We start from the raw sequence: 27,909 nt of genomic DNA, 5'->3' as shown, positions 1-27,909 counted from the left end.
TAAGTATATGGTCATTCTACATTCAGGGAAGAAAAAAGTTTGCCTGCCTGTGTGTGTGTGTGTGTGTGTGTGTGTGTGTGTGTGTGTGTGTGTGTGAAGCCCAGGGCTGCTTTTCACTTGAGCTCTCTGGCTGAGTGCTGGCTGTGGTTGCAAGCCTGCCATACTAGCCAGTAGAATTCAAGTTTTCTTTTGAGATAGGGTCTGTTGGTCAGGGTTTCCTCTGAACTCACCACATGGAGCGTCACCTTCACCTCTCTGCCACTATCTTCCAAGTGCTGGGATTACAGACACCTGATACCATGCCTGGTTCATGTGGTGATGGAGTGCACACCCAAGCCCTATGCATACTAGACAAGTACTCAACCAACTAGACTACATCCCCGGCACTCGGGGGGAAAAAGAGTTTAGTGTTTAACTTTAAATTAGAGGAAAATCAGTGGGTGAAAACTGATGGACTTAACAAGCCATTTTAACCTATTCTGCAGAAGCCTCTTCATCTCCTCTTAAAAACTAAAATAAGCACAATCCTCTCCTTAGCGTTAGTTTAGAAATACAGGTTTTGGTTGTTCTAACCTGAAGGAACGCCCGAGCTTCTTTATACCTGCACTCGATAAATCTGGAGTGAGGCACTTCTTCTAGAAAGCGCCCTGGGTCTTTCGGAATAAGCATGTCTAGTCCATCAACGGTAACTCGCTGTAACTCTGGCCTGAAAAACAAAAGTTAAAAAGAAAAGTTACTATCAAGATTTAATCCAGAACACTGCCGGCCTTTTAAGACAGTAAACATTAGCAAAGGAGCTAAACATCAAGTGAATTTTCTTCAAATCTTCTGAGCATCAATCAGCAACTTTACTAGGATCTTGAAAAATCAGACATCAAATAGCAACCCGGAATTTTAGTTTTAAGTATTTTCACTTATGTAGCTAAATTTGAGGGGAAGGAGAATGGATTTCCCTCTAGGGATTGAACCCAGGGCCTTGTACATGCTACCACTGAGCTACACCCTATCCCTCTTTCAATTTAAATTAATATTTTTTCTTTTTTTGGAGGGGGGGAACAAGGTCTCTTTAAATTGCTGAAGCTGGCACCTTGCCATCCTCCTGCTTCAGCCTCCCATGTAACTGGATTACAGGCCTCTGCGTCTAAGATGATTTTCCAGGTACTTTGGCATTTGAAGCAGAAATGAAAGTTGAGTAACATCATTTTCAGTTGCTAACTTAGTCTTACAGTTAAACCTCCAAGTGAGTCCCTGTAACCCAGAAGGCTCGCTGGCCAGAGCCACCTGCAGCCCACCTGCGTGGATGCTGCTTGGGAACTGCCTACTCCTCACTGTGAAACTACAGAGGACACAGGCGGCTTTATCCACAGGCCTGGCGCATGTTACACTCACAAGGTAGGTTTTTGTCGGTGATTTTGAACTTAACTAAATTATTAACTAAACATTGAAGTAAACTTTTAATAGTTGAAGAACTAAATGACTTACTTAAAAAGCCTGTTTGAAACACAAAATAAGAAAAAATGCATAAATATGAATAGTCAAAGATGTCAACAAACTGTTTCTGACAACCAGGAATCGTTTGGCCAATGATATTCCTGATTTCTCCAGTTTTGACCACCTTTTCAGCTCTTTCTTGCATGGGTGGTTTTAAACACTAAGAAGAAGACAGAATAAATGTGCCTTACAGTTCTATGGCATAACAGTGAGCAGTGTTTCTCAGAAAGTGCCCCAAAAGGACTTTGTTATGAAAATTCTTATAAATGATGAAGTTGAAAGCAAAAAACATTCACTGCTATATTTACATCAAGTTCTAGTATATCAGACATATTATAACATCATTACTAATGACTTCCAAAGAGAAAGAAAAGTGCTATTCTGGGTTATAAAGTTGACATTTATGGTCTCATTTTACATGAGTCTCTTCAGGTACCCACTTCTTGTCAGCAGTATTTTTATCATTGTGATAGATAGTTAAGGGTATACTATTATGCACAGTATTATTTTTATTCCTATAATTTCTTAGTTTTCCGAGGCAATGTCTTGTGATTCCATCTAGGCTGGCCTGGATCTTGTTATTTAGCCCAGCCTCACCCGTGGCTGGCAAATCTCCTGCTTCACCTTGAGTGCTAGGATTTACAGGTGCGAGTCACCACCTCAGGCCATATTGGAAATAAAGTAAGACTATAACACATACATGCACACTCAAGTGCATGTGTAAGACATAAGACCATGCGTTACAACACTTGTGATCTCACCTTCATCACAGACACTGAGATTTGCCAGCTCCCCTGGAGATCCCTGTGTACCCCATTCAGGAGCCCCCCTCTACCTCCCTATCCAGGGATACACTCTATCTTGCTTTGCGGTAACTTTTCCTTACTATTCTCAGTACCGTTATTCTATTGTAAATATATCCACCAACACAGTATACCTCTATCCTGTTAGTCTTTTTTGCCTTGAGACACTCAGCACTGTGGATTCACACTACTGCAGAATCACAGTGTATTTCCCCGAGGTATAATACGTCAATGTGTGTGTATACATATGTGTATATATAAATATAAACATATCATATTATTGACTCATTACTGTTTATTGTTATAGATTTACCTGTCAAAGGCTCCAGGATAACGACCAAATTGTAACTTTCGAAAAGGAACAAACTTCCTATCCATGTGTCCTTTGAGTCGAAGGTGACCATGCCAGAGGTAGTTGCCACTCCTCTCATGAAAGACTACCAAGTGGATGGCATGAGTGGCCAGCTTACAGACGTAGTGCAGAGGGATTTCAGTCCCAGAAAGTGAGTCTATTCCATCTAGCCGAGGATCTTGGCTTTCAGTCTTTAGGCATTGAAACCCCATGTTCTCAGCTATCTGAAACCAGCCACCCTAGCATAAGACGAAGATCAAGCATGATTATTTAAAACCAAATATTAGTAACAAGACGAAACAACTGTTACACCATTAACTAGGCCATGTTTTTATCTTTACCTTTTTGCTAGAACATTTTTAATGAGAGTAGTGAACAGAAGGTAGCGCTGAAAGACTAAAGTGGCAAAAGAAAACTGTGGACAATGGAGACTATCCCTAAGGACTCTGAAAGTTAATGCCAACTCCTCCCTATGGGATGAGGATGCTCATCCTCAATGTTCCCTCGCTGATTTCCATGAAGTGGATGTGGAACATGAAGGAGCAGGAACAGAAAAGCAAACTTGCAATTGTTATCTCCTTCGACTTTAAAAATGCTGTAACAGAACCCACACCACAATGCAAACATCTGGAAACCGATCCCAACATTCTGTAAGACAATGGATGCTTTTCAAAACCATTAAGATTTATTTATTCAGATTATCCTATATGGAGATTTTAGTAGATGATTAAATATTATTAAGAGTAACTGCTGATCCAGTGGCTATATCTCCATCACAACTCAAGCATCTATGGCTCAGGGAACATTGCAGGGCGGAGTCTGAAAACCTGTATAAGCCAGAATACCAGGAAGCCTGATGGGAAACAGTCCTCCTAGAAATGGCTGATATAATTCTGTTTCAATTAAACATACACACACAGACACATTCCCCCAACACACACACCACATTAGTATCTGCTAAGTATGGTGCCCTGTGAACTGTAATCCTTACAGAAAGATTATAAATTTGAAACTCCCCCAAAAATCTTTTATTTCACTAGAAATTTAAAATCTCCAAAGAACTTTTACTTATATTCTTACATTTGCATTTGGATATGATATCTACTCTATATAAGAAGCAGCATGAGTATTTTAAATAAGGAAACATATTTAAAGTCAACTTTCAAAACGGCTAATAATACAGCGGCACTTAAACTGTACAAGATGCACGCGCACTGATTATCTCCTTTGATACCCACAGAAACTATGTGAGGTCAGCCAGGAAGGTATTATTTATGACTAACCTACAGTCATGAACATAAAACTTTAGGAAAGCATACCTCACTGCTACAGAATTCAGAAACAAGCACTGATGATCAAAGCTAGCAAGCTCACCTGTCAGGCCATCTCAGTCCCTAACTGACCTTTGCTTCTTCCGTGGACTCTGTTGTCTTAGTCTTGACAACTATAGAGCATATTCCTTTCTTTTAAAGTAGCAGAGTACCGCACTCAAGGGACACTTTGGAAATGTGGAGGAATATTTCCTTTATCAATAAACTGGCATTTAGAGGCTGAGGTCAGAACACTGGTGTTGTGAGTGACCAAGTGACCATCCTGTTTATGTCCTCATCATTTACGTCGTGCAGCCCCTCCCCAGAGCTTCACCTGGTGCCATTAAGGCAGCGTTGCATATAGCAGGTGTTAGGTAGCTGTTGAGACCCTGTCTATCACTCCACGAGGGCATAAACAGTCAAGGCCAGCTGGAATGATCTGTTTGCAAGAGAGCACAGCTGAACTCGCCAAGATGGTAACTGCTTGGCTCAGAGTACAGTCACAACACCAATCTAAAAAACTCAGAGAATCCTATGAGCAGAGTAAGCTAGTTAGTGAGTATTTACTCACGATAAGGTCGACTGACTATCATGTAACTATAAAATGAGTGATGATAGGAGGTAGGTGTATGCACATGAGAATTCTCCTAACTCCTTGTCTAAGTGAGATGCTAGTTTACACATAAGCATTTTTGAATGAGAAAATAAACAAGACAAAATAAACAAGTCCAAGGCTCACAGTATTCAGGAAAAGGAAAGGCAGACAGCACCTTAGCATACTGAGGTCTGACATTTGAACTCAATACCAGTATTATTTTTGCTTAAAAATAAAAATGAAGTTTATAATATCACATTCTCACTTTTCCACAGGTTGAGACATCTTTAAAATATAAAATGAGAAAAAAAAAAAGCAAGCCAACAAAGACCATAAACACACATATACACACTTCACCTGTTTCTCACCTGCATCACTGCCTAGGCAGAACCATGGGACAAGATCTCTGACACTGAGTTTGAGAAAACCGAGGAACCTGCAGCATATACTGCTGTCCCAGAGTACACTGCCACTCCAGAAGGAGTCCAACCTGCCAGAGTCAACATGACTTACCAGATCTGCTATAGAATGTCTGCATGTCTCATGATGGCTCACGACTAATGCTCATATTTCTGATTCAAGCTATCTTAATCTTTTTCCCACCAGTCTCTACCACTTAAATGGACTATATCCCTACCTCTGCTCCAGGGACCAAGTTTACAACACATAAACACATCCACACTGGATGAAAATGATGACAGATATCTGAACTAAAGAAGCACCTCTCCTCCTTATTCCTGTCTGTCTTTCATCTTGAAACTACAAAGGAGGGTAGAAATGTAAGTTCAACTTTTGGAAACATCTAAAAACTACTCCATGAGTATCAAACTAGTACTGAGTACATACAAAATGGAAGAACAGTGTTGTAGACAAAGTCACACACTGAGATGCACCTTCTGCAACAGAGTGGAAATGCAGCATAAGACCCCTGCTTGCCTGTCTACAGGCTGAACATCCATGTTGACCTCCTCAAGGTCAAGACTGAATATCCCAACAGAATATCTGAACAGCAATTTACTAGAAGCTTCTGAGAAAAAGTTTTCCCTTCGAAAGGCTGATATTCTCGTTCCTGCCTCTCGTTCTCTGGTCTATGTTTCTATGCTGGTACTGATTATGCTGGAACAACGGTGGAAATGGAGATAGAACTTCAGCCCTGGTATTAATGGAGAGGCAAATTAACATCGAGAGCCACCATTATTATAGCCTCTTACTAGAAAAGTTTCAGGAGTCATCTAGGAAAGGCTAAGACTAGCAGGTGGCCTTCCTGGAGGTGGCCTAAGATGGTGAGCTCTGAGAAGCAAGGTCCCAAGAGAATCATCTCAGGATTGCTTCTTGTAGAAGATATTCTTTTCCTGTCACTATTACATAGCCTGAGGGTTCCTGGGCATTAGCCTACCCTACTGAGCAAATTTCCTATAGATCAACATAAAGGTGAACTTTCATTAATTAGTACTATTTAGATAAATTAATAATTTTATAGAATTCCTGATTTGATTCTAGGAAGAAAGTTTTGAGAGATGGTTTTAGCTGATTTGCTAAAAAGATGTAATAAAGTTAGAATCAAGAACAGAATGTTAGAATGTGCTACTCATAAAATAGTAAAGGCTGCATAATAAGGAACACAATGAGCTTTCACAATTACACTAAAAGGAGAAATAGGCTTGGGAAAGATTTGTATTCAAGAAAAAACATTCATTCTAGGTCAGATCTGAGGCTGAAGCCACAGGTGTGCACTATGCTAAAGCAAGGCCATGTGAAACTGTTGCTTTGAACTTATAATGAGCTTACAGAATGAAGCACTGCTTTGAACTTAATATCAACATCCTTCTGTGAAAATCTTTCCAATATGACTATAGATGTTTTACACTTTCAGCTCACTCACCTCATTCTTCCACAGGTGATACTGCAGTGCGAATGCAGTAAAGTCTCTAGGAACACAGAAAAATCTGCATTCTGAAGCCGGGCCTTGAGAAGCATTTTTCACTTGTTCGAAGTTTTTATTAATTGATTCCAGAATCCACGGGTCAATAAGGAACACTGGCACATTTTGGCTGGATGTCAGCATAATAAATTTCTTAACTGCACGCTGTTTCAGAGGAAAATAATCTCTATGAAACCATTAAGTCAATAGAATTTTTTTCCAGTACTGGGAACTGAACCCTGGACCTCACACTTACTAGGTAAGTGCTCTGTCACTACAGAAGCCAAGTATGATGATGACTGCCTGTAACCTCAACATTCTAGAGGGAGAGGCAAAGTTTGAGAGGCAAGCCTGGTCTACACAGAAAGTCATGCCAACCAAGGCTACAGTTGTCTTAAAATAACAACATAAATAAGACAAAACGAAGAAGCAATAAACAAAGAAAAATTTTAAATCAAAGGCTTTTTTTTGTTTGCTTGCTTGTTTGTTTAGTAAACCAGCATTATTTTTCAGTGTTAAGAACGGTTGTTGACATAGGATCTCATGCAGGCCAGGTTGGCCTGAACAGTGTCTGTCTGTAGCTGAGGGTGATCTTGAGTTCCTGGCCCCCCTGCTCTCATGTCTGGTTTATACAGTGCTTGAGATTGAACCCAGGGCCTCCTGCATGCTAGGCAAATGCTCTGCCAACTGAGCTACAGTTTAACTCTGCCCTCTCAGCATTGTTTTACATTTTTAATTAGGTAGAAAAAAGTTTTTAGAAATGTACTTTTAAAATACGGAGGTTATGAAATTTTGTAAAACAAAAAATGTAGTGTATATATTTCATTATCTGTTCCTTTCCTCTTCCAAAGAAAGCACTGAGATTTTTATTCCTGATTTATTAATTTCCCTTTATGTTTGTAGATCAATTCTGATTCATATGTTCATTTATCTGGGGAAGCAATACAGTTCAGTGAACAAGAATTTTAGAGCTGGAAAGTTTCCATCTGGATTCAGATACTTACTAGCCAACTGCCCTTACTCTCTCTAACTAGCTAAACTGAGAACAGCAATAGATACTGGTTTTATAAGGTTTCCACACCGACAAACTGAGATAAAGCTCTTGGTAGAAGGTCTACCCCCATAACAATAACCAAGGTAGTTATTGTTATTGCCATCCTTCAACACATATTGAGGAGTAGATCAATAACTGAGCTCCAGACAACACTGTAACTGAGACTTCTTGTCTGGTGTACGTACCCACTGTGTGCTATCAAATCCAACTCGATTTCCTTTGGATTTTGAGGAACCCGGTCCATTCTAACAGAGGGGAAAAAGGGTATTTTAGTACATTCAAAGCCCAGCAGGCAATATCCACATGCTTATTTTCATACTCAGAAGCAAACAGTAATATAATTTTATACTACAATCAACCCAAGATGTAAAACACTGAAAGTATAACAAGTTATTGAAATAGCCCAATGCTATGGCCAGCATTTCTGAACCAATTAATGCCCATTAATTAATGCCCATTAAGAAAGAGCATCCACATCCACATTCCTGTGTCTGTCTGTCTGTCCCTCCTCCCCACCACCTCTCTCTGTCCTGCCCAAGTCTCTAAAACCCTGAGATTACAGCTAGAACCAGCTGTCTCTCTGAAATTAGGGTCATCCATCTTGCATGATATTCCTAACTTCATCTCCACACAGAGTTGGTGAGGAGATGGCAAAATGAGTTTTAAAAAAGTATAATGAGGAGCAGTTCCCGAGTGTCAGGTTTTGTTTCATACTTCCAAAAGAAATAAAAGAAAAAAAGGGCTGGAGAGATTGCTCAGTAGTTAAGAGCACCGACTGCTCTTACAAAGGTCCTGAGTTCAAATCCCAGCAACCACATGGTAGCTCAGAACGATCCGTAGTGAGATCTGACGCCCTCTTCTGGTGCATCTGAAGACAGCTACAGTGTACTTAGATAAAATAGTAAATAAATCTAAAAAAAGAAAAAAAGGGGGGGGGGGATGGTTCCTCCCTCATCCATTCAACATTCCTGCAAAGCCCCCTCAACATTCCTGCAAAGCAAGGTCATTATTTCTAGGTGAGAGATGGCCCCAATGCCCACACTTCTCATTATGTACACTATTATTTCACATGCTCTAGGTTACTTACAATAGTCCTTTTTAAATGTTCATGTTTAGAGAGTCAGAAGGAAGAAAGCAATATTATCAGCTTTCATATGATTAGCCCCAAAATGCTTTGAGACTAAATAGAAGAAAGAATGTGATGGTCTAGAAATCAGAAGACTGCCTCAAACTCAAAGAAGTCTGACAGCTCCTTATGTTTTCAATGTTTTTGTACCTGTGAATTATGAATGAAGATGCTGACAATGAGAACTGCCTCATCCTACAAACACAACGCCCTCAACGTTCTTAAAAAGAACAGTTTTCTTCTCATTGCAGCCTCAAGGACAAGTACCCAAGCCAAGTCGCCTCTGTATTAGCATGTCTGCCATAGTGCTTGGTTAAATGTCAGGAAGAATTTGTTAACTGGAGGAGAAAGACCAGAGGAAGAGTAACTAAGGCAGAGCTGGATTCACTGTCTTGCAAGATCTGCAATTGAGTAACAAAAAATGTACATTTGAGAAAAATAAACAACAAATCTAAAGAGTAACTTTGTTATCTTCAGTCTTGACTAGGGATGGAAACTGCAGGCAGATACAGCCCTACCTTAGGAGAAGAGACTGAATATGTTGTACTTGGAATAAGTACATTTCAGTGAGCTAGTAGATTACTGTACTGGCTAATTTTGTGTCAACTTGACACAGCTGGAGTTATCACAGAAAAATGAGCTTTAGTTGGGGAAATGCCCCCATGAGATCCAGCTGTAAGGCATTTTCTCAATTAGTGATCAAGGGGGGAGGTCCCCTTGTGGTGGTGCCATTTCTGGGCTGGTAGTCTTGGTTCTATAAGTGAGCAGGCTTAGCAAGCCAGGGGAAGCAAGCCAGTAAGGAACATCCCTCCATGGCCTCTGCATCAGCTCCTGCTTCCTGACCTGCTTGAGTTCCAGTCCTGACTTCTTTCAGTGATCAACAGCAGTGTGGAAGTATAGGCTGAATAAATCCTTTCATCCCAACTTGCTTCTTAGTCATGAGTTTGTACAGGAATAGAAACCCTGACCAAGACAATTACTTTACAGCTTTTTTTGGAATTAAGATCATATATCATAAATTCTACTTTCTCTTTCTTTTTCTCTCTCTCTCTCTCTTTTTTTTTTTTTTTTTTTTTTTGGTGTTTTGAGACAGGGTTTCTCTGTGTAGCCCCGGCTGTCCTGGAACTCTGTAGACCAGGCTAGCCTTGAACTCAGAAATCCGCTTGCCTTTGCCTCCCAAGTGCTGGGATTAAAGGCGTACGCCACCACCGCCCAGCTGTAAGGAAACTCTTAAGAGTCCTGTGACCTGTTTCTTCCAACCCCAGAAGTGTTCCTGGAATGTGTTTTTGTGCTCTTCCCAGGTGCAGTGGCTAACGGTGAGTTTACTTGAGCTGTGGTTATTCATGTGTGTCTAGGCACATGAGCTGGTCTTTGTGATTGTACACTTTACTCAGGTGACTTTCCTTAGCCCTCAGAGTGTAAACTGCCTGATGCTATGAATAAGGTTGGCTACTGCATGAAATATTGGTCACCTCATTTTCAGGCCTGCTCTCTCTTAGGTCCATGCCACCAACTAGAGGGGTAAATATATATTTACAGTTGTTACTATCACCTCTACCTAGAACACTCCACCTTGTCCAAACCACATTCTGACCAGCAGCCATTCCCCAGTCTTCCTCTGTGCCACCACACTACCATTAACATATGTATAATCCCTGGGACCGCTGAGGCCAGAGGATCATTAGTGGGTTCTAGGATGTCCAACCTGCATGACACCGTGAATCTCTTAGTCAAAAAACAAAGCAAGATAAGCAACAGAAATCCAGCTACTCAGTTGTCTGCACATGAAAGCACACAGTTAACCATGGCTGTTCGCTGCTGTCACTGCCAATTCCCGACAGATGTTGAGTAGGCCTTCATTCTGTGGAGCAATCCTACATTCCCTTGCCCACTAATTCTCATCCTCTTGGGTGACTTCTGTTCTTTTTGCCTTTTTAACTCATTTCCTCATTCTATCTGTGGCATTGCTTTCTCTTTCCTGAGAAAAGGAATTAAAGAACTTTCAAGGGCTGGAAAGATGGCGCTCAGAGATGGAGAGCACTGACTGCTCTTCCAGAGGTCCTGAGTTCAATTCCCAGCAACCACATGGTGGCTCACAACCATCTGTAATTAGATCTGATGACTTCTTCTGGTATGTCTGAAGACAGCTACAGTATATTTTTATATAATAAATAAATAAATCTTAAAAAAAAAAAAAAAGAACTTTCAAGCACTCCCAATAGTTTGCTCCCCAGTTAAATGACATTCACATAGTCTGACTTCCCTTTTCTCATAAGAGATAACCCATCTATATTCCTATTTATAGTTACTCTACTTACTAAATTGCATGCCCTTTTGCTTGGCCAAAGACACTGCTCCAGAAACTTTCCTTTCTCTGCTGGACCATTCCTATTAATATATACACACAACATTATTCTTTCCATTAAAAATAATTAAAACAAGGAACAAACAAAAAACTCTTGACAGCCCTTTTCCTCAACAATTTCTTGTTCTCTTTTATGCTGGATAGTTGTGTTGGTACAACCTTTAACTCCGGCACTTGGGAGGCAGAAGTAGGAAGACCTCTGTGAGTTAGAGGCCAGATAGGGCTATAAAGCCAGTTCTAGGACAGCCAAGGCTACACTGAGGAAACCCTCTATTAAAAAACCAACCAACCAACCAAATAACAAACTCCCAATGGTTGCTCTCATTGCCTTTCTTTCCTATAAGAACACTTGAGCTCAGATCCACTCTGCCAAACACTCACATCTACCACTGACTTCCACAATACTAATTCCGTTGGTTGTTAGCTCTTCCTCATTTCATCTAACAAGACTTGGTAACTTCTGCTTCACTGGTATACTTCATTTACTGGACTCTCATGATTCTCATACTACACTCTCCTGCTATGTCTCTCTGGCTGGCTATTCCTTCTTAGTCTCACTAGCTAGTTCTCAATTCCTTGAAACGAGTTTAAGGGGCCAAAGCCTGAGATGTTCTCTCTTTTAAATCTATGTTCACTTATTTGTTATCTCATTAAGTCTTGTTGTGTTTTATTTTTATTAAAGATTTACTTATTATATGTGTATGAGTGTTTTGCTTATACATTTGTATCACATGTTTGCAGTGCCTGCAGAGGCCAGAAGAGAGCATAAACTCTCTTAGAACTAGAGTTACAGGAGATTGTGAGCCACCCCACAGGTGCTGGAAACCAAATCTAGATCTTCTTGAAGAACAGCAAATGTTCTCAACTGCTAAGCTGTGTCTCAAGCCCATAGCCGCTGCTTCTGCTGCTCCTCTTCCTTTAATACTAATTTACTTATTTTAGAGATAGCACATGCGCCATGCTGTGCATTTGGAGATCTGAGGATAACTTGTGGAAGTTTGTTCTCTCCACTATGTGGCTTCTTCGGAGGCTCACACTCAGGAAAGGTGCCTTTACCAGAACCACCAAACCATACAGCTGTATATACCATCTATCTGCTTATAACTCCAAGCCATAGGACTCCTGTGAATTGCAGACTCACACATCTGGCTGGCTGTTCGTCACCAGGCACCTAAAACTGGCATATGCAAAGTCCTCCCTCTACCCTTCTTCAGACTTGCTCTTCTAGTTTTTCTCTCAATAAACTGCAAAGTCTCAATGTCTCACTTCTATTGCCTAAGTCAAAACACAAGTAACTTTTGATTCCCTTCTGTCATTCATACCCTGCATCTAACAATCCACAAATCCTCACAGCTCTGCTTTTGGTTTCTTAGTCATTCCCTTGTCTAAGACATTGCTACCGCTTGTGTAAACCATAGTAGCCTTTTAACTAGTTCCTTTCAGCCTGTGCTCCTATAATCTATTCCTAAATAGAGCAGGTAGGTTAGTCACAACTATGCCATGTTAATAGCTCATTTCCATGGTTCAATCTTACCAATAAGACCCAAAGTTCTTATGCTGGTCGGTAACACTCTCAACGACGGCAAAGTCTTCAGTTTTACCTGCCCTCCTCTCATCTCTCACTCCTCTACAACTATATTAACACCCAGGTTATTCCAGACACTTTCCACCTCGATTTTTGTGCTCTGTTTCCTCTCGTTCTACACAGAACTCTTCTATAGATATAGATGCGATTCATTCTTTTTGAACAAGCTTTTTCTTTAATTGTGAAGGCCTTCTACATTCCTCATGATCATATCCCGCAAGACCAACTTAAAATATTGTACACCCATGAAATATCCAGTAACCCAGTCCTCCAAGGATGTTACTCTTCAGTTCTTTTTTTTTTTTTTTTTTTTAAAAAACTTAACGTGAAGAGTCAAAGCTAAGAACACTGTGGATATCTAGTCTTATAAGGCTTAAATATCATGCAATTTTAATGGTCTCTTGTAAGAAAAGGAAAGCAAGGGTACATTTTGCAGATGTTCTAAAAACTATGTATTTTTAAAAATATACCCATGAGCCTATAAAGTAAAGGGTCCTAGAATGAAAATTTCATTATCTTAATAGTTGTTCTATCTATGGGGAAGAACAGTTACTGATACCCAGTGGCTACAACTGTAAATGAATAAGAAAAATGCAGCCACTGCCAACCAATGATCATACAAACAGAGAGCCAACAAAGTAAATCACCCACCCCCTTCTTCCTAGGCTCCCGGCTCCAGCTGATGCTTCCCATTGGTTGACCCCAACTGGAAACCAAAAGGCAAGGGAGCCCAGCTAGTCCATAGAGGCCAGCCTCCCAAGGCATAGAGCATGCTGAGGAGACGTCTGGAGAGGCAAACAGAGAAGATCCTGCATACTATGCTATATACTTTAGGTTAATTCTATACGTATGCTATGCAGAGAATTTGATCAAAAATTCTAAAATTTGAATTTTAGAAATATGACTAACAGTACATAATAATTACAAAGTCTAAACACTAGGAAACAGAAGAATTCTTAACTAATAAAATATTCAGAATGGAGTCTTGTTGTAGAAATTTATTTAAATTCCAGCTCCAGGTTTCTACCCACCTTAACTATTTAAGTTCCCAAATAAAAGACACACACAACCTTTATATTTTCAATAAGCCTTAAATAGCACAATAGCTTGGCAGCTGTCTAGCCTCTAGGTGATTAGAATCTACTTTCCTATTGTTACCCTAAGTTATCACTTACTATGTTTCATCTGGGCTGCTCTTAACTCCAATTGGCCAGTCCTCAGGGGTACATTCTCTTGACTCCTAATCCATGGTGGCTTCTCCTTCCTCCTCTTGTACTCTTCTTCTCTCCTCATGATTCCTCTCCAACCCCAAGCCCCCAAGACCTAAACCCCACCCATGTCTCTTCTGCCCAGCTATTGGATGTTGGCATCTTTATTTACCAATCAAGTATAACTTAAAGACAAGGTCACTCAACGTTTTACATGCAGACTCTTTCATCTCTAGGCCGACCAATCTTAAAGGTCCAATATTAATATTAAAATACAACCAACCTTGGGCCAACCCACTGAAGAAGTAAATGCTAAATTATTCCTCTATTTCCTTATATGTTCCAAAGCACCTCAAATTGTGAGTTTAGGGAGTTAGTCTACTACTGTGCTCGGCTTAAATAGTTTCCACAAAACAAGTCAAGGTGTTAAGAAAACAAACCTACAGATATTTCACCAATAAGTAGATGGGCAGATCCAGACCCTAGAAAGAACTGGTAGAAGAATAATTGGTGACTACTGAACTCCAATGACCCAACTATAAAGTAATTAAAGAAAAGGCATTTCAGAAACAAGATGCTAAGACTTAAAAAAAAAAAAAAAAGTCTTGTCATTTCTGATGCACAGTATCTAATAATCAAATTCTTACAGGAACCCAAAATCCAAATTCTTAATTTGTATGACTGTTTAAACATTCTCACTTAGAGTCACATGGTTACTAATTTGTTAAAAACTTTAAGGTCTTCAATACTTGACTTTTTTCCCCAATTGTTTATAAACCTGCACAGATAAAGCCGGAAGACCCTAACTGTGGCGAATCCCCATCTGTCTGGGTAGCTGCCTTCTTCTGCATCTCAGTGCTGTTCGTTCATACAGAAACACTTCTCTCCAGTTCTCCATGGACTGGACTCCTAAGTGTTATCAGCAAGGAGAAGAAAGCTACCTGTCTTAGTAAACCAATAATCTACATCCTGAGAATATACAAAAGAATAAAAAAAATGTGTAAAAAACTGTAATAAAAGAAATTCACTTTTTTTTCTGAGTAATGAAAAACTGGAGGGGTGTGAAAATAAAAGGGGGTAATATTTACCCAAATTTGCTATATTACACTAGATTGTAGTCTAGTGTATGTCTAATATACTTCCATTCCAGGAATAACCTATACAATTTCCTTCAGAGAAAAATAAAGCGAGTCAAAAGTTAAAGACCGAGTGAAAATCTTTGCAAATTTTAGTAAGCAACGAACTTAAAAGTATTCTGAACCTTTGCTGCACATGTGCTACATGGCTGTAGAATTAATTCCCACTCTTAATGACGGCATACAAAATTGTTCACTGTGAATAACTGCTGCCATTCTTCTTTCAAACCTCTGCCTCTAACTGAAAACAAATTACTCAGCATAGTGGGAAGCTAGCCCAGACGAGCACCGTGTGACAGCCACTGGGATACGACAGTGACTGCTGCAGGCGGCTGGGCCTCGTCTGACAGGAAAGCACAGTGCACGCTTTGCTTCACATACTGCTCTATCTCTACTCAGCCATCAAGCTTAATATTTTCAATTTTCCTATAGCATTCTGAGAGCCAGTTTATTTCCTGTCTGTCAATGTGAACGTATTTTGTTAAATATAGTTTTCCTTACACATCAGAATAGCTCTATGAGTAAAGGTAACAGTTTTAGGTCCTGAATCATGGGCGAGAAACATTCTATCTAGACTCCAGTTCACTCACTGATAAAACAGTAAAAATATAGGCTCTCAAGGACTCTAATAATTTGCTATATACCCTGTGCATTAACAAGTGATCAGTAAATACAAATTAAATAAACACACTGAATTAAAACCACACTAACCTGTTGGGTGTTGTAAGAAAAAAATATAAACCAATGAATGGTTGAAACGTCCCTAGAAATATGTCTTCTTGGTGTGAACTGTAAGCTGGCTCTAGATGGACTGACCGATCCCAGCTTACAGTGGGCAGACTCACAACATTTTGAGCTTATAATGACGTGAAAGTACTGCACGGAAGACATGCACTGCACGGAAATGATACTTTAAGTTTGGAATTTCATCTCCCCCTGGGCAGGCTACTCAGCACTCACGATGCTACTACCCACTGGAGTTTGTGTTTCGGGATGTGAGGAGATCACTCTGTGCTCTCTGTTACCGCGCTAACTGCCAGGACTGACTTGGCTGTCGCATGTCAATTGAGAGGCAAGTGTCCCCTTCCTCCCTCACTGCTCCATGTTTGCCCTTCTTGAAGCTGGGCACTCAGTCCGTCAAAAATGACAACGTTCCCCTCAAAAGGAGAACTGTTCTTGGGCCAAAGGTATATGAGAAGCTGTGCTCCCACACAGAACATCCAAAGTTTGCATTTTAAAAACCTGAACCTCTGTCAAGCCTATTCCTCTATGAAATACAGTGTATTTGCTCCTTATCTTTAATTATTAGATAATTGGATGATTTTATTTGTAGACCACAGAAAATCTAAACATCTAAATAAACGGCGAGGGCCAAGAGGACATCTAGAGTAATACTCACTCCAAACATAAGCAGAAATAAGCCTTCTTTATTCTAAGACAGCAAACAGCTCCCTTCCCTAGTCCATAACTGACTAGGGGTGATCTCTCTTGACCCCCTGGAATGCTGGGTACTCATCCCGACCTGGAGCTACAGGCATTCACTGCTACGACTCCAACCTACTGCCTCCAGCCCAGTATCTCAACTTCATTCCCTCAAACAGCAACAAGGGTAAGTTACACTACAATTCAAGTACATTCTGAATCAAAATATACACTAGCAGATAAAATAATTTTGATATGTTATCAAAATTACTTATCAGTGATTTAATTTAACTGATATTATTTAGGAATAACAATTTTTATTCAACAGGGAATGTGAATCGGTTAAATACTATTGAAACATTACTTTTGATTTAATTGTATAATTACAAAAACAGTTAACTGAATTTTAAACTGCCTGTTGGGGCTGGTGAGATGGCTCAGTGGGTAAGAGTACCCGACTGCTCTTCCAAAGGTCTGGAGTTCAAATCCCAGCAACCACATGGTGGCTCATAACCATCCATAACAAGATCTGATGCCCTCTTCAGGAATGTCTGAAGACAGCTACAGTGTACTTACATATAATAAATAAATAAATCTTTAAAAAAAAAAAAAAATAAACTGCCTGTCACATTCTAAAAAGATGAGAACCCCACTGAGAAATGTTTCTTTAAAAAATAAACATTATTAATTTTCTATTCTGAAATTTAAATATGTTAAGAAAACACATAGCCACAATTATGTCTAAAAAGAAAAGACGATTACCCTTGCTGACAAATAGTGCTTGTAGTAGTACAGCTGAAACAGCAGAAATGCAGAACTCGTCAGTGTTAAAAGGGCCAAGACCACGTTCTTATTGATTCTACTCATTGGTCTATGGTGTTCTCTTGGGTGGTTTTTAACAGTAACCCAGTTGTTTTCATCTTCTTCATGAAACAGAATCTTGTTTCCTGTGACCAGAGATACTTCTGCAAAGAAAAAAGACCAATTTGGCAACAAAAAAAATTAACTCCAATAATTATTGACAACACACATACAGTTATTTATATTTACCCAAGTATGGCAGTACATGTTTATTGCCAGCATTTGGTATCCCGAGGCAGGGGGATAGCAAGAACAAAGCCAGCCTTGGCTAAATAATGAGGTTAAGACTAGCTTGAGCTCCATAAAAAGATTCTGTCTTAAACAATCAAATATCAAAAGCAAATGTAGAAAAGACAAAATAAAAGACAGGAAAGGCTATCTGCGGTTCACGAGAGCACTATGGCGAAGAAGGAGTGTGGAGGGGAGGCTTCTCCATGTGTCTGACTCAACAGAGATGTCCTGGGACCTCTGGACCTCAGGGTGTATGTCTGACAAGTTCAACGGCGATGCTACTTCTGACCACGCTGAGACAGCTTTTAGTCAAGGAGCATAGTATCTGGCTGTTTGTTTTGAGGTGTGTGTGTGTGTGTGTGTGTGTGGTATAGGATGTTCATCTATGACCTTGGTATTTGCACGGGTAAAGGGAACTTTGGTAAACATTTTGACCTTTCACCCTGGGTACCTCTGATTACCTTTTTAGAATAAGAAATTTAATATGTATATACTTCCTACCCCCCTCCAATAAATTATTCTAGTTAGGTAAATTTAAGGATGCCCTAGTATTTAGCTTTATTTCTTTAATATTAATACATCTTTTACTTAACATCTAAGTTTTCTTTTGTTCCCTGGTTATAGTGAGAAACTGACAAACGATGCTTCTTTCTTTCCTAATTTCTTTCTTTTTCCTATTTATCTCTACTTGGTTATTTTATTCTGTCCCATAATTATGCTATTTGGCTCTTGTTCCACAGTGACTCTATTGCCATACCCTGTGCCCACTCATCTCTGCAGCTCATCAAGAACAGACTGTGCAGGTACCATTTGCTGTCTGTTAGTGTTGGTAGTGATAAAACACAATGTCAGCAAAGTTTGGCTGGGCGGTCAGACTGCACGTCCCCTGATAGGTTGCAGGCTATTTATATCACTGCCCTGTAATGCTAAATGTTCTCTTGGTAACATTCAGTACCACAGCCCATAAAGGGAATCTCATCTGTTTTAACGGGATGCACAATGTATGCAAACGTATTTCCTACCTGTAAAATTCAAATCTTGTTTATCTAAACTATATAATGATGGTGGTTACTGTATATTCATTTTCTTCAGTCTTTGAGTGTTCTTGGAACTTATAACAATTATAGAAAGCTTTTTGATGTTCATTAGGACATCAAAAACATAACTTCATTAGGACACTGGATTCTCTATTTCCAGAACTAAAATATAACTCCTTCACTGCCCTTTCAGTTCGTTCAACTTCCAAAGCTTGTTATCATGTCACCTTGCTGAAGCTTCAAGGTCAACTTTCCATTTCATAGTCAGTTACTTCTCCTTGTGTGTCCTTTCTTCCTGAACCCTGCCAGACTGCTGTCTTATAACCAACTCCTAGCACTTGAGCCAATGGATGTTGCCTGATTTTTTGCAATGCTGCTAATTGAAGCCCAGGTCTTGCTCTATCCAGGACTGGTCAGCATGTTATCACTGAAATACAGCATAACACTGCCATTTTAAAGACTCTCAAAAGATGACTTTTAGCTCTAAGTACATGCGTGGGTGTGCTCACATGTGTGCAGGTCCCGTGAAGGACACAGGAACTGGAACTCCCCTGGAACTGGAGTTACAGGTGGTAGCTGTGAGTCGCCTGACATGGGTTCTAGGAGGCAAACTCAGACCCCTGGGAAGAGCAGTACACTCCCTTAACCACGGACTTCCCCATCTTCCATTAGTTGTCCCCTTTGACCTGCACAGCCATTTTCTCATTTATTTTCTTCCCGCTGTAGCATTTTTAATGTTCATTTTATTTTAGTCACTTATCTGTAAATGACCTGAGCTCTCCCAGATCAGTTATTCATAAGAATACTAGGATAGGAGGAAACATGTTTTAGACTAGATGGAAGGTTTTTTTTCTGACAGAACAGTTTATACATGTGTGTACGTATGTGAGAAAGAGAGAGAACACGTTATATGTGAAACGTTGAAACATAACTCCTTCATGATATCAGAAACAGGTAGCAGAGAGTGCCTGACAATCTTTCCATTTTGCTGCTGTATGGATAGAGCATTGTGTATACAATGTTTGCTTTCCTTCTTGCTAGTTCATGCTGCCAAACAGCTGGGACTACTCTCACATCTTCCCTACATGTCCTGACCACAAACATAAATACTCCAAACTAGACAACGTGCAGAGACTGGGAGACTCTGGGACACTCACCCCTAACAGGAAAGCCCATCAAAGCCCTCCCCCCCCCCCAAGGCTCAGGGATGTATGCAGAAGAGGAGACAGAGGCCGCTAAGAGCCAGAGGAAATAGCACCTTCCAGACACAGCAGGACTGATGTGCATCTGAACTCACAGAGACTGTAACAGCATGAACAAGGCTGGCACAGGTTCAAGCCAGACAAAACCCCAGCGCAAAGGGGACGTGGGCATGAAGTCCCACCCTGAGCCAAGAAGGCATTTGTAACCCATAACTTCTTGGGGGTGGGGTGGGGAAACAGTTTTTCTTAAATGGAGTGACAGAGGATAGGCTGCATGTTCATTAATAGCTGGCCAACACAAAATAGACCCCATATATTTTTGTTCTGCTTTGATTTTCATGAGAGAAAGAACCCAAAGTTGAGTGGTTATCAGGGAAGAATTTGGGGTGGGTAAAGAATATAACCAAAATATATCATATGGAAAAAACAAAGTCTAGTAGGCCCTCATGGCACAGACCTGTAGATAATACCACCTACTCTGGAAGGTAGGCAGGGTGATGGCAAGTTCAAAAGCAGCCTGTGCTGCAGAGAAGCTTAGAGAGACTATACCCACCAAACACGGAGCTGGGGATGCCGCTCAGCAGTAGAGTGCTTGCATACCAAGGCCCTAGATTCAGTCCCAGGATTGATGATAATGATGATGTTGACAGACCTTTACCTACATAATGTTCATTCCCTTCTTAATCCTTTACAAAACCTCTGCCTTGCCACATTGTCACGTGGAAGGTGACAAAGTAAAATCATGTACTCTCTCTGTGTGATTATCCAGAACAATCATAAGCACACGGTGACTCCTTTCTGAATGCGCTGGGAGGAAAGTTCTCTGAGGAAATAAAGGACCTAGGGAAGAGGGGTCGCACAAAGTGAGCTAGGCAAGGTTGACTTTCAGGTGAAGAACATAGACGCTTCTCTTTTTATCTAATGTCTTTCCTATTGAACATAAGTCTGTAAGACAAATAAAATAGAATAAAGTCTACTTTCAACCAGGCATGGTGGTGTAAGCCTATAATTCCAGCACTTGGGAGCCAGAGACAGGTGCACCTCTGAGTTAGAGGCCAGCCTCCTCTACCAGGCCAGACGCGACCACACAATGAGACCCTGTTTCAAAACAAAACAAAACAAACCCACCAGCAGCAGCAGCAACTTTATCTTGCCAATGTGTTCTCACTGCTAGAATGGAATGTGCTAAATCAGTTGTTACTGTGCACGGAGGGGATGAGTGCAAAGCAGTACCTGCAAGTCTGTGGGGGTCACACTGCCTCTGGGGTCATTCTTTTGGGTACCATCAACCTTTGTGTGAGTGTGTGAGGGCAGGAGTGTGCAGGCCAGAAGATGCCCAGTATTTGCTCTATCACACTAGAGCCAGGCTGGTGGCCAGCAATCCTCTCATTTCTGCTGGTTCCCCCTAGTGCTGGGGAGACAGGCATACACACAGCCATGCTTGGCTTTCTATGTGAGTGCCTAAGGATCTCTGGCCATCCAGCCCAGCCTGCTTAGAGAATTCTAAGCTAGTGAGAGACTTGTCTTTTGGGTATGCAGGAGTCGGGGCAGGGGTTTGGAGAGGTGGCTCAGTTACTAAGAGCAAGCATGAGATAGATGAGGACCTGAGTTCAGATATTAGCACTCCCCAGCTCTGAGATTATACCTTCAGGCTACCGTGCTAAGCTTTTTAAGCTTAAGCCTTCTAGAAGAAGGCAGAAGTCATGCTTACAACGACAAGCACTTTAGTGACTGAGTTGAACCAGCTCAAATCAAGTTACTTGATTTATATTTCATGTTATTTTTAACTGAGTGTGCTGGCTAATTTTATGTCAACTTATCACATGCTAGAATAATCTGGGAAGAGGGAACCCCAATTGAGAAGATGCCTCTACAAGATTAGACTGTAGGCAAGCCTGTAGAGAATTTTCTTAATTAGTGATTGATGTGGGAGGGTCCAGCCCATTATGGGTGGTGTCATCCCTGGGCTGGTGGTCCTGGGTTCTACAGGAAAGCAGGCCAAACAAACCATGGGAGCATGTAAGTAGAGCCCCTCCATGGTCACTGCATCAGCTCCTGCCTTGAGGTTCCTGCCCTCAGTGCTTTGGATGATGAACTGTTATCTGAAACTAAGCAAACCAAACCCTTTCTTCGCTGGCAGTCACTTCTGGTCATGGTATTTCATCACTGCAGCATTAGCCCTAACTAAGACAGTGAGTAAAGCCTTTCCCTCAAGAGGCAAGTAACTAACTGCTTGGTCGAGGGCATTTACCCCAGGCTGGTCTGTCAATCATTACGCAGCTCCGTTTGCTAGTGCTTTTCTTGGCCTCCAAAGTGCTGGTATTACAGGTGTGTGCTACCATGGCTGGCTCACAAGCCGACTTTTATTTATTGGAAATTTTCAAAGAGGAAAGCCTGGAATATCATTCTTTATAGCGGAGAAAGCTTGAGACATACAAGAAAGAGGCTTGCCTTGTGTTACCCAAGAAATTGGCGATCGTGATGAAATCTGAATTCAGTTCTCTGGACTCTTATCTAAAGCTTTTAACTACCCGGTCCCATTTATATAAAAAAATTCCCGATATTCCCCAACTGATAAGGTAAACGGAAGACAGGAAAGTTCCTACATGCAGTTATCTAGCATCGCTAACCGCTCCCACCTTACTATTATTATTATTATTATTACCATCGTCATCATACTATTAAGCATAGTGGGCACTCCTTCAAACGAGCTAAGAATGACCACTGAGGTGTCTAAGAAGAGAGGAAAACGACTGGTAAGCCAAAAACCTCCTCTCTTCGAAGCGGTTGCAGCCGGCTGCTGTACACAGAACTTGGCCTTGGCGCAGCATCCAAGCCCTTCTCAGGTGGAACCCTCCCTGGGTGGCTGCCCCGCCATCCCCTTCCTTTCCCTGTGAGTTCATGCCTCCAGCCACGGTGTAGATGCACTCAGAGCAGCAGCAGGCTGCATCAGTTCCTCCCCTGCGGAGCAACTCTGGCATGCATTGGTCCTCACACCTGATCGTTCTCCCCGCATCGTCCGCTCTCGCCACCCAGCTCAAGCGTCACTGTCCCAGCCCGGCCTCTTCAAGCGTCTCCATGAACCTCCAAAATCGCCCGGGTCAGGATGATCAGCGGACAGCATGGGCGTGTGGGGAACGATCTGTCGCCGGGATGGCGGGGACGGCGGCAGCAAGCTCGTGCACGGACTGCGGACTCCTCCCGCCGCCGTAGGGCGGGTACCCCAAAGGTGGACGACCGCTGCTCAGGGCCGACCAGCGACGTGTGTCCGAGGGAACCCGCCCACGCCCAGGCTCCGCTACCCGGCCCGGGTGCCCTCGTCTTACCTAAACTCTCGGGCTGCGGCGGAGGTCTCGCTTTCCGGCAACTGTCGCAAAGAAGCCGTGCAGCGCGCAGCGGCGTGCGCCCCTGAGGCTAAGTTCTCCGAGCGCCCCTGTTCCTATGGCCGATTTGTCTCCCCTTGAGAAATCTGCCATCAGCCGTCCCTCCGGCAGTGCCCTGAGGCTGCCTCGAGTTTAGGAAAAACGGACCTGTCCCCCGTAGTGTGCGGCTCATCAGACAGAGCGCAGAAAGTGCAAACCTAGAGTGGATCACCGTTCTTTTTCTTCCTCCCTCGCCCCCTCCACGTTCTGCTATTGGGGACAGAATGGGGAAGACCACTATGTATGATGTACGAACTCATGGAATTGAGGTGACTACTTGACATCCAGGTCTAGAAGATGCGGTCTTCCAGTTTGGGGCTTGAAAGAAATATAGACGCTTCTGGGCCTGGCACCGGGCACCTTTGCTTTTAGCAGTGTCATTTAAAGAGTTATTGGCAAGGAGCGGATGTGGATTTTGATAGGAATTTTTGAAAATTAAAAAGCACTAAAGAAACTACTGTAATTTTAAGTTTTTTCTACGAAAATTACTAACAGCGTATAGAAAAAAAATTGAAATAATTTACCTACGCACCCCGTTCTATATCATTTGACTCAGACTGGCCTTAAACTCTACTCAGCCAGTATGGCCTTCAACTGATCCTACACATCTTCCACATCTCAAGTGCTGACATAACAAGTGTGCATTGCCGTGCTTGCCTTAGAACAGATTTTTTTTTTTCCTAAAAATTGTGATGGAATGTGGCTGTACCAAAAATTTCTATTGTCTGACGTGACTACGATTCAAGCATTTGGGGAGCCAAGGTGAGAGGATCTAGAATGAGGCCTTGTCTTTAAACACACACATACACACACACACACACACACACACACACACACACAAAACACACACACAAAACACACATACACACGCACACTATAATTGATGCCTATTGAACTATTAAGAGGTGATATTTAAAAAGAAATGAGGAGTGCTTATGCTCAACAATGTCTGGAAATTATAAGGAGGAAAAAAAAACTTCCCGGGTTTTAGAAGTGAATAGATTTCAAGTGCATAGTAAATCTCATCCTGTATAAACCTTGAAGGAGGCAGAGGACTAGCCAGTTTTCTGATTTGAACTAAGTTTAAGTACAGAGCTCATTGGTTTTCCTATATAAGCACAGTCATAATGTGCCATCTACATTATCAAGTTTCTGTTACTGTAAAGCGGACTGGGATTTAGAGGAAGGAATTTGGAACCCTTCAAAGAAAACTGACAGTCCTTCTGGTTATCCTAGACATAACTTGTCAGCAACTTTTATTATTATTATCATTATTATTATTAGGCAATTTAACTCTACTTGCAAGTAATTTTATTCTTTTTAATATAAGCTTACAAAGTAAGAGCCCTGCCTACCAGCGGAAGTTGGACAATAACCATGTAAGCACGTGGATGACATGGTCCTTGTTGATGGGTTGAGTGTGAAATGCTCCCCAGACGCTTCGGTTGGAATCCCTTGTCTCCAGACAGTTTCAGAACCTTGGGAGGGGTAGGATTCTAAAACCCTGGAGGAAGTGGGCCGTTAGAGAGATCACACATTAAAGATTACAGCCCAGCTCCCCTTTTAGTCTGCTCTCTGCTTCTTGGTTCAGTCCATCCTGATGTGAGTACTCAGCCACCTGCCCCTGCTGCCATATACTCTGCCATGTCCTCCTTCCCGTGATAGGCTTTAACCTCCCCAACTATGAGCCAAAGGGAATGCTTATCCCCTTAGCTTTCTGCTATCGTAGCCCGTCCTGTAACCGGAAACTAGAGAGTAGTTCTTCTCAAGCAGGTTCAGGGACAATTTGGGGGGACTTGCTCATCGAAAAGTNGCCCTGGCTGTCCTGGAACTCACTTTGTAGACCAGGCTGGCCTCGAACTCAGAAATCTGCCTGTCTCTGCCTCCCAAGTGCTGGGATTAAAGGCATGCGCCACCACCACCCTGCTCATAAAAAGTCTTTTAATCTAGTGAACCAAATTTAAAGCTGTTGAGAAGGCTACAAGGAGGAATAAAAATAGCCTCCGTCAGAAGTAAACATTCACCTTTCAAGAATCATCCAGGTGTGTGTATCTACACATTCTGGCCTGGTAACATCTGTGGTATCCTATGGCAAAAGTAGAAAATACCAGCACTAACAAATTTTAGCAACCAAGAGCTTAACCATCAAAATGCCATATTCAGGGACCAGAGAAATGCTCAGCACTGAAGAACACTCAGTATTCTCCCAAAGGACCCAAGCTCTAGTCTGGAACTCTGGCCTTTGAGGGTACCCACACTTATGTGACATACACATATACCTAAATAAAATGAATACTGAAGTTTCTTTAATATCCATCCTTGATAGTTTTTTTCTGAAGGAACATAAATCGGAATTCAAACAGGGGAGCTATGGTGTAAGTACTGCATGACCTGGAATACATGCATGTGGACTCCCGTTGGCATATCCAAGCTGTAAGTGTTGCAGCTTTGAAGGGAATGGCTTCCCCTACAGAAGTGTTCCAGCTCTACTGGGGCTGCAGGAAAAGGCTTCCCCAGGCAAGTCTAACAGTTCTGCTTTAGCAGGGGGGAATTTCCCCAGCAAAAGTGTTAAATAGCTCTACTCCATCCAGAGCCAAGGAACAACACAAAGTCACACTGCACAACAAACCTCACACAAGAGATTTATTGCAAGGGGAACCCCAGCAAGGTGGCTGTTTCTGCTTGGGAGAAGCAGGCAGGGTTTATATGGGGCAGGGCAGATCTTTCCAGGGTGGAGATTTGCAGAGTGAGGATTAGTAAGATTTCAATTCCTGAGCTTGGGGAAGCTCGGGGATTGGTGGGATTCTGTTTCTTGGCCCTTGTCTTGGTCTTGGGGTCAAGTCAGGGTGTTTTTTCCTTTCATCCTTTTTCACACTATGCAAGCACCATCCATTCTCCACATACTGCCATCCATGGTGTGTGTGTGTGTGTCTATCTTTTTTTCCTGGTAGATCTTGGAAACATGCCTACACAGGCCCTCAAGGGAAACTTACAGATGACCAGCTGGGGTATTGGCCTGAGCAATCCAACCTCTAGTTTCATTTCCTGTTGCTGTTATAAAATACTCTGACAGGGGCAATGGAAGGCAAGGCTTATTTTTGTCTCACAGTCTCGGATTACAGCATATCATACTAGGAAGTCACAGCAGCGAAAGCTTAAGAGAGCTGATTACATCTCATCCAAAAGCAGGAAGGAGCGTAAGGACAAAGAACGCATGCTGGTGTTCAGTTAGCTCTCTTCTCTTTGGTGCAGGACCCACCCAGCTGGTGAAATGGGGCGGTCCACACTCAGGATAGTCTCCCTACCCCCACCCATTGACACACCCACAGATGAGCCTGAGGCAATCCCTCACGGAGACTCCTGTTTCATGGGATTCTACATTGGGCTAAGTAGATCATTAGAACCAGCCATCAGACACCCTTAGGGAATTGCACTAGGTGAAGCTGGGAGCTTGGTTTCTATCATGGAGTTTCAGGATGAGTCAACAGGAAGTAGAGCCGGGTTAACCAAGCACTGTACCAATAGCTATATAAAATCAAGATTCGCCTACCCTTAAATTTCCATTCTTATCCTGACTCAGGTCAAGAAATGTGGAAGACATGATCCTTGGCTTCCTTCCAATTGTGATTTTATGAAGAGCAGTCCAGTGGAGACAAGGCCAGGATCTGTAACCCAAGAATCTGGTGCATGTACAATCTTATATCATACTGTTCATACTACTACTGGCTGGCTCTGTTTAGAATACGAATAGCCTTCCCTTAACATATATTTTATCACTAGATTTGTCAATCCCTCTGGTGCTAACCTTGAGTGAAGTGGGAATAAGCAACTAGAACCATGCAATGGAAGTGCAAAACTGAAACTTCACCATAAAACTTAGATGGAGAGTAGCTGGGAGGGTGAGGGAGTCCCTCGCACCTGGAGAGGATGTGGTGGCATCTTTTGCTGATGTTGGATGGGTAGCCACCGAAGAAGAGTACTCAACAAGACTCAGGGCAGAGGTCAGGTCCAAGCCTCCTCATGAGGATGACCCTCCTTGCTTCGAGAAGCACCCCCCCACACACACACACACACAAGTGGGCACAGTTCCTCACCAAACTTGTCAAGACAAGCCTTCTCCAGAGATGACCCTAACTATGAGGCAGTCTTACAAAAGATCTCTGCACTTGACAATGAGCTTGGTGCCCTTAAAGCTCAGATGGCCGAGATTGTGACCCTACAGGAGCAACAGAGTCCAAGTGCAGGTTGCTTAGATTCTTCCATGTCTGTTATTGTAGCACCACTCCCTTTTCCCCCTCCCGCCTCCCCTTTCCCCCCTTCATCCACCAAAGTACGCCTGCTCTTGATCTGATTAAAGAACAAAGAGAGCAAAGACTCAGTGCTGGAAAGACTTTGGTTAAGGGCCACCCAAAGAAGCCTGCCACGCCAAATATGCCAAAGATCTGTAAAGACATGAACAGTGTCAAGCTACGGTCAGTTGAGAGGTCAGAGAGAGAGAGAGATGTAAATCTAGGCCAGTGGATATGACTGACCCTGCTGCCCTCATAGCAGAGGATCTGAAAAAAAGAAGTTTGCATATCAGCATTGACACAATATCCAAGGAGAAGCTGAAAGAGGAATTCCAAAGCCAGAGTCAGAGGCCACCTCAGAGCCAGCCCTGTTTGGCCCACATATATTGAAGTCTACAGGGAAAATGAAGGCTTTAATTGAAAATGTTCCCCAGACTCCTAATGGACAATGAATTCAGAAAGACTCCTGGTTCACCTGTTGGCTTGCAGAGCTGAGTGT

General features: G+C 42.0%; 1 protein-coding gene and 1 pseudogene across 2 annotated transcripts in view; one reads left to right on the top strand and one right to left on the bottom strand.

Moving 5' to 3' along the window:
• Fktn (fukutin) overlaps positions 1-23,051 on the bottom strand; it is a 51,119-nt gene extending 28,068 nt beyond the window's left edge. Inside the window, exons 1-6 of one of the 2 annotated variants that reach the window (XM_021200553.2) lie at positions 23,026-23,051; positions 17,131-17,333; positions 7,712-7,771; positions 6,434-6,637; positions 2,608-2,885; positions 574-706 (exon numbers count right to left, since the gene is read on the bottom strand). In XM_021200553.2, coding sequence (XP_021056212.1) covers positions 574-706; positions 2,608-2,885; positions 6,434-6,637; positions 7,712-7,771; positions 17,131-17,235 — 780 coding nt within the window. In that variant the 5' untranslated portion in view covers positions 17,236-17,333; positions 23,026-23,051. The other variant, XM_029540131.1, reaches the window with a different exon arrangement.
• Positions 23,052-23,818: 767 nt separating this feature from the next.
• LOC110323228 lies at positions 23,819-27,909 on the top strand (annotated as a pseudogene).

This window comes from Mus pahari, chromosome 6 (assembly GCF_900095145.1).
Source record: "Mus pahari chromosome 6, PAHARI_EIJ_v1.1, whole genome shotgun sequence".
In the NCBI taxonomy this organism is placed as follows: domain Eukaryota; kingdom Metazoa; phylum Chordata; class Mammalia; order Rodentia; family Muridae; genus Mus; species Mus pahari.
The sequence above is the reverse complement of the archived record's forward strand: the minus strand, read 5'-3'. Positions and strand labels throughout refer to the sequence as shown.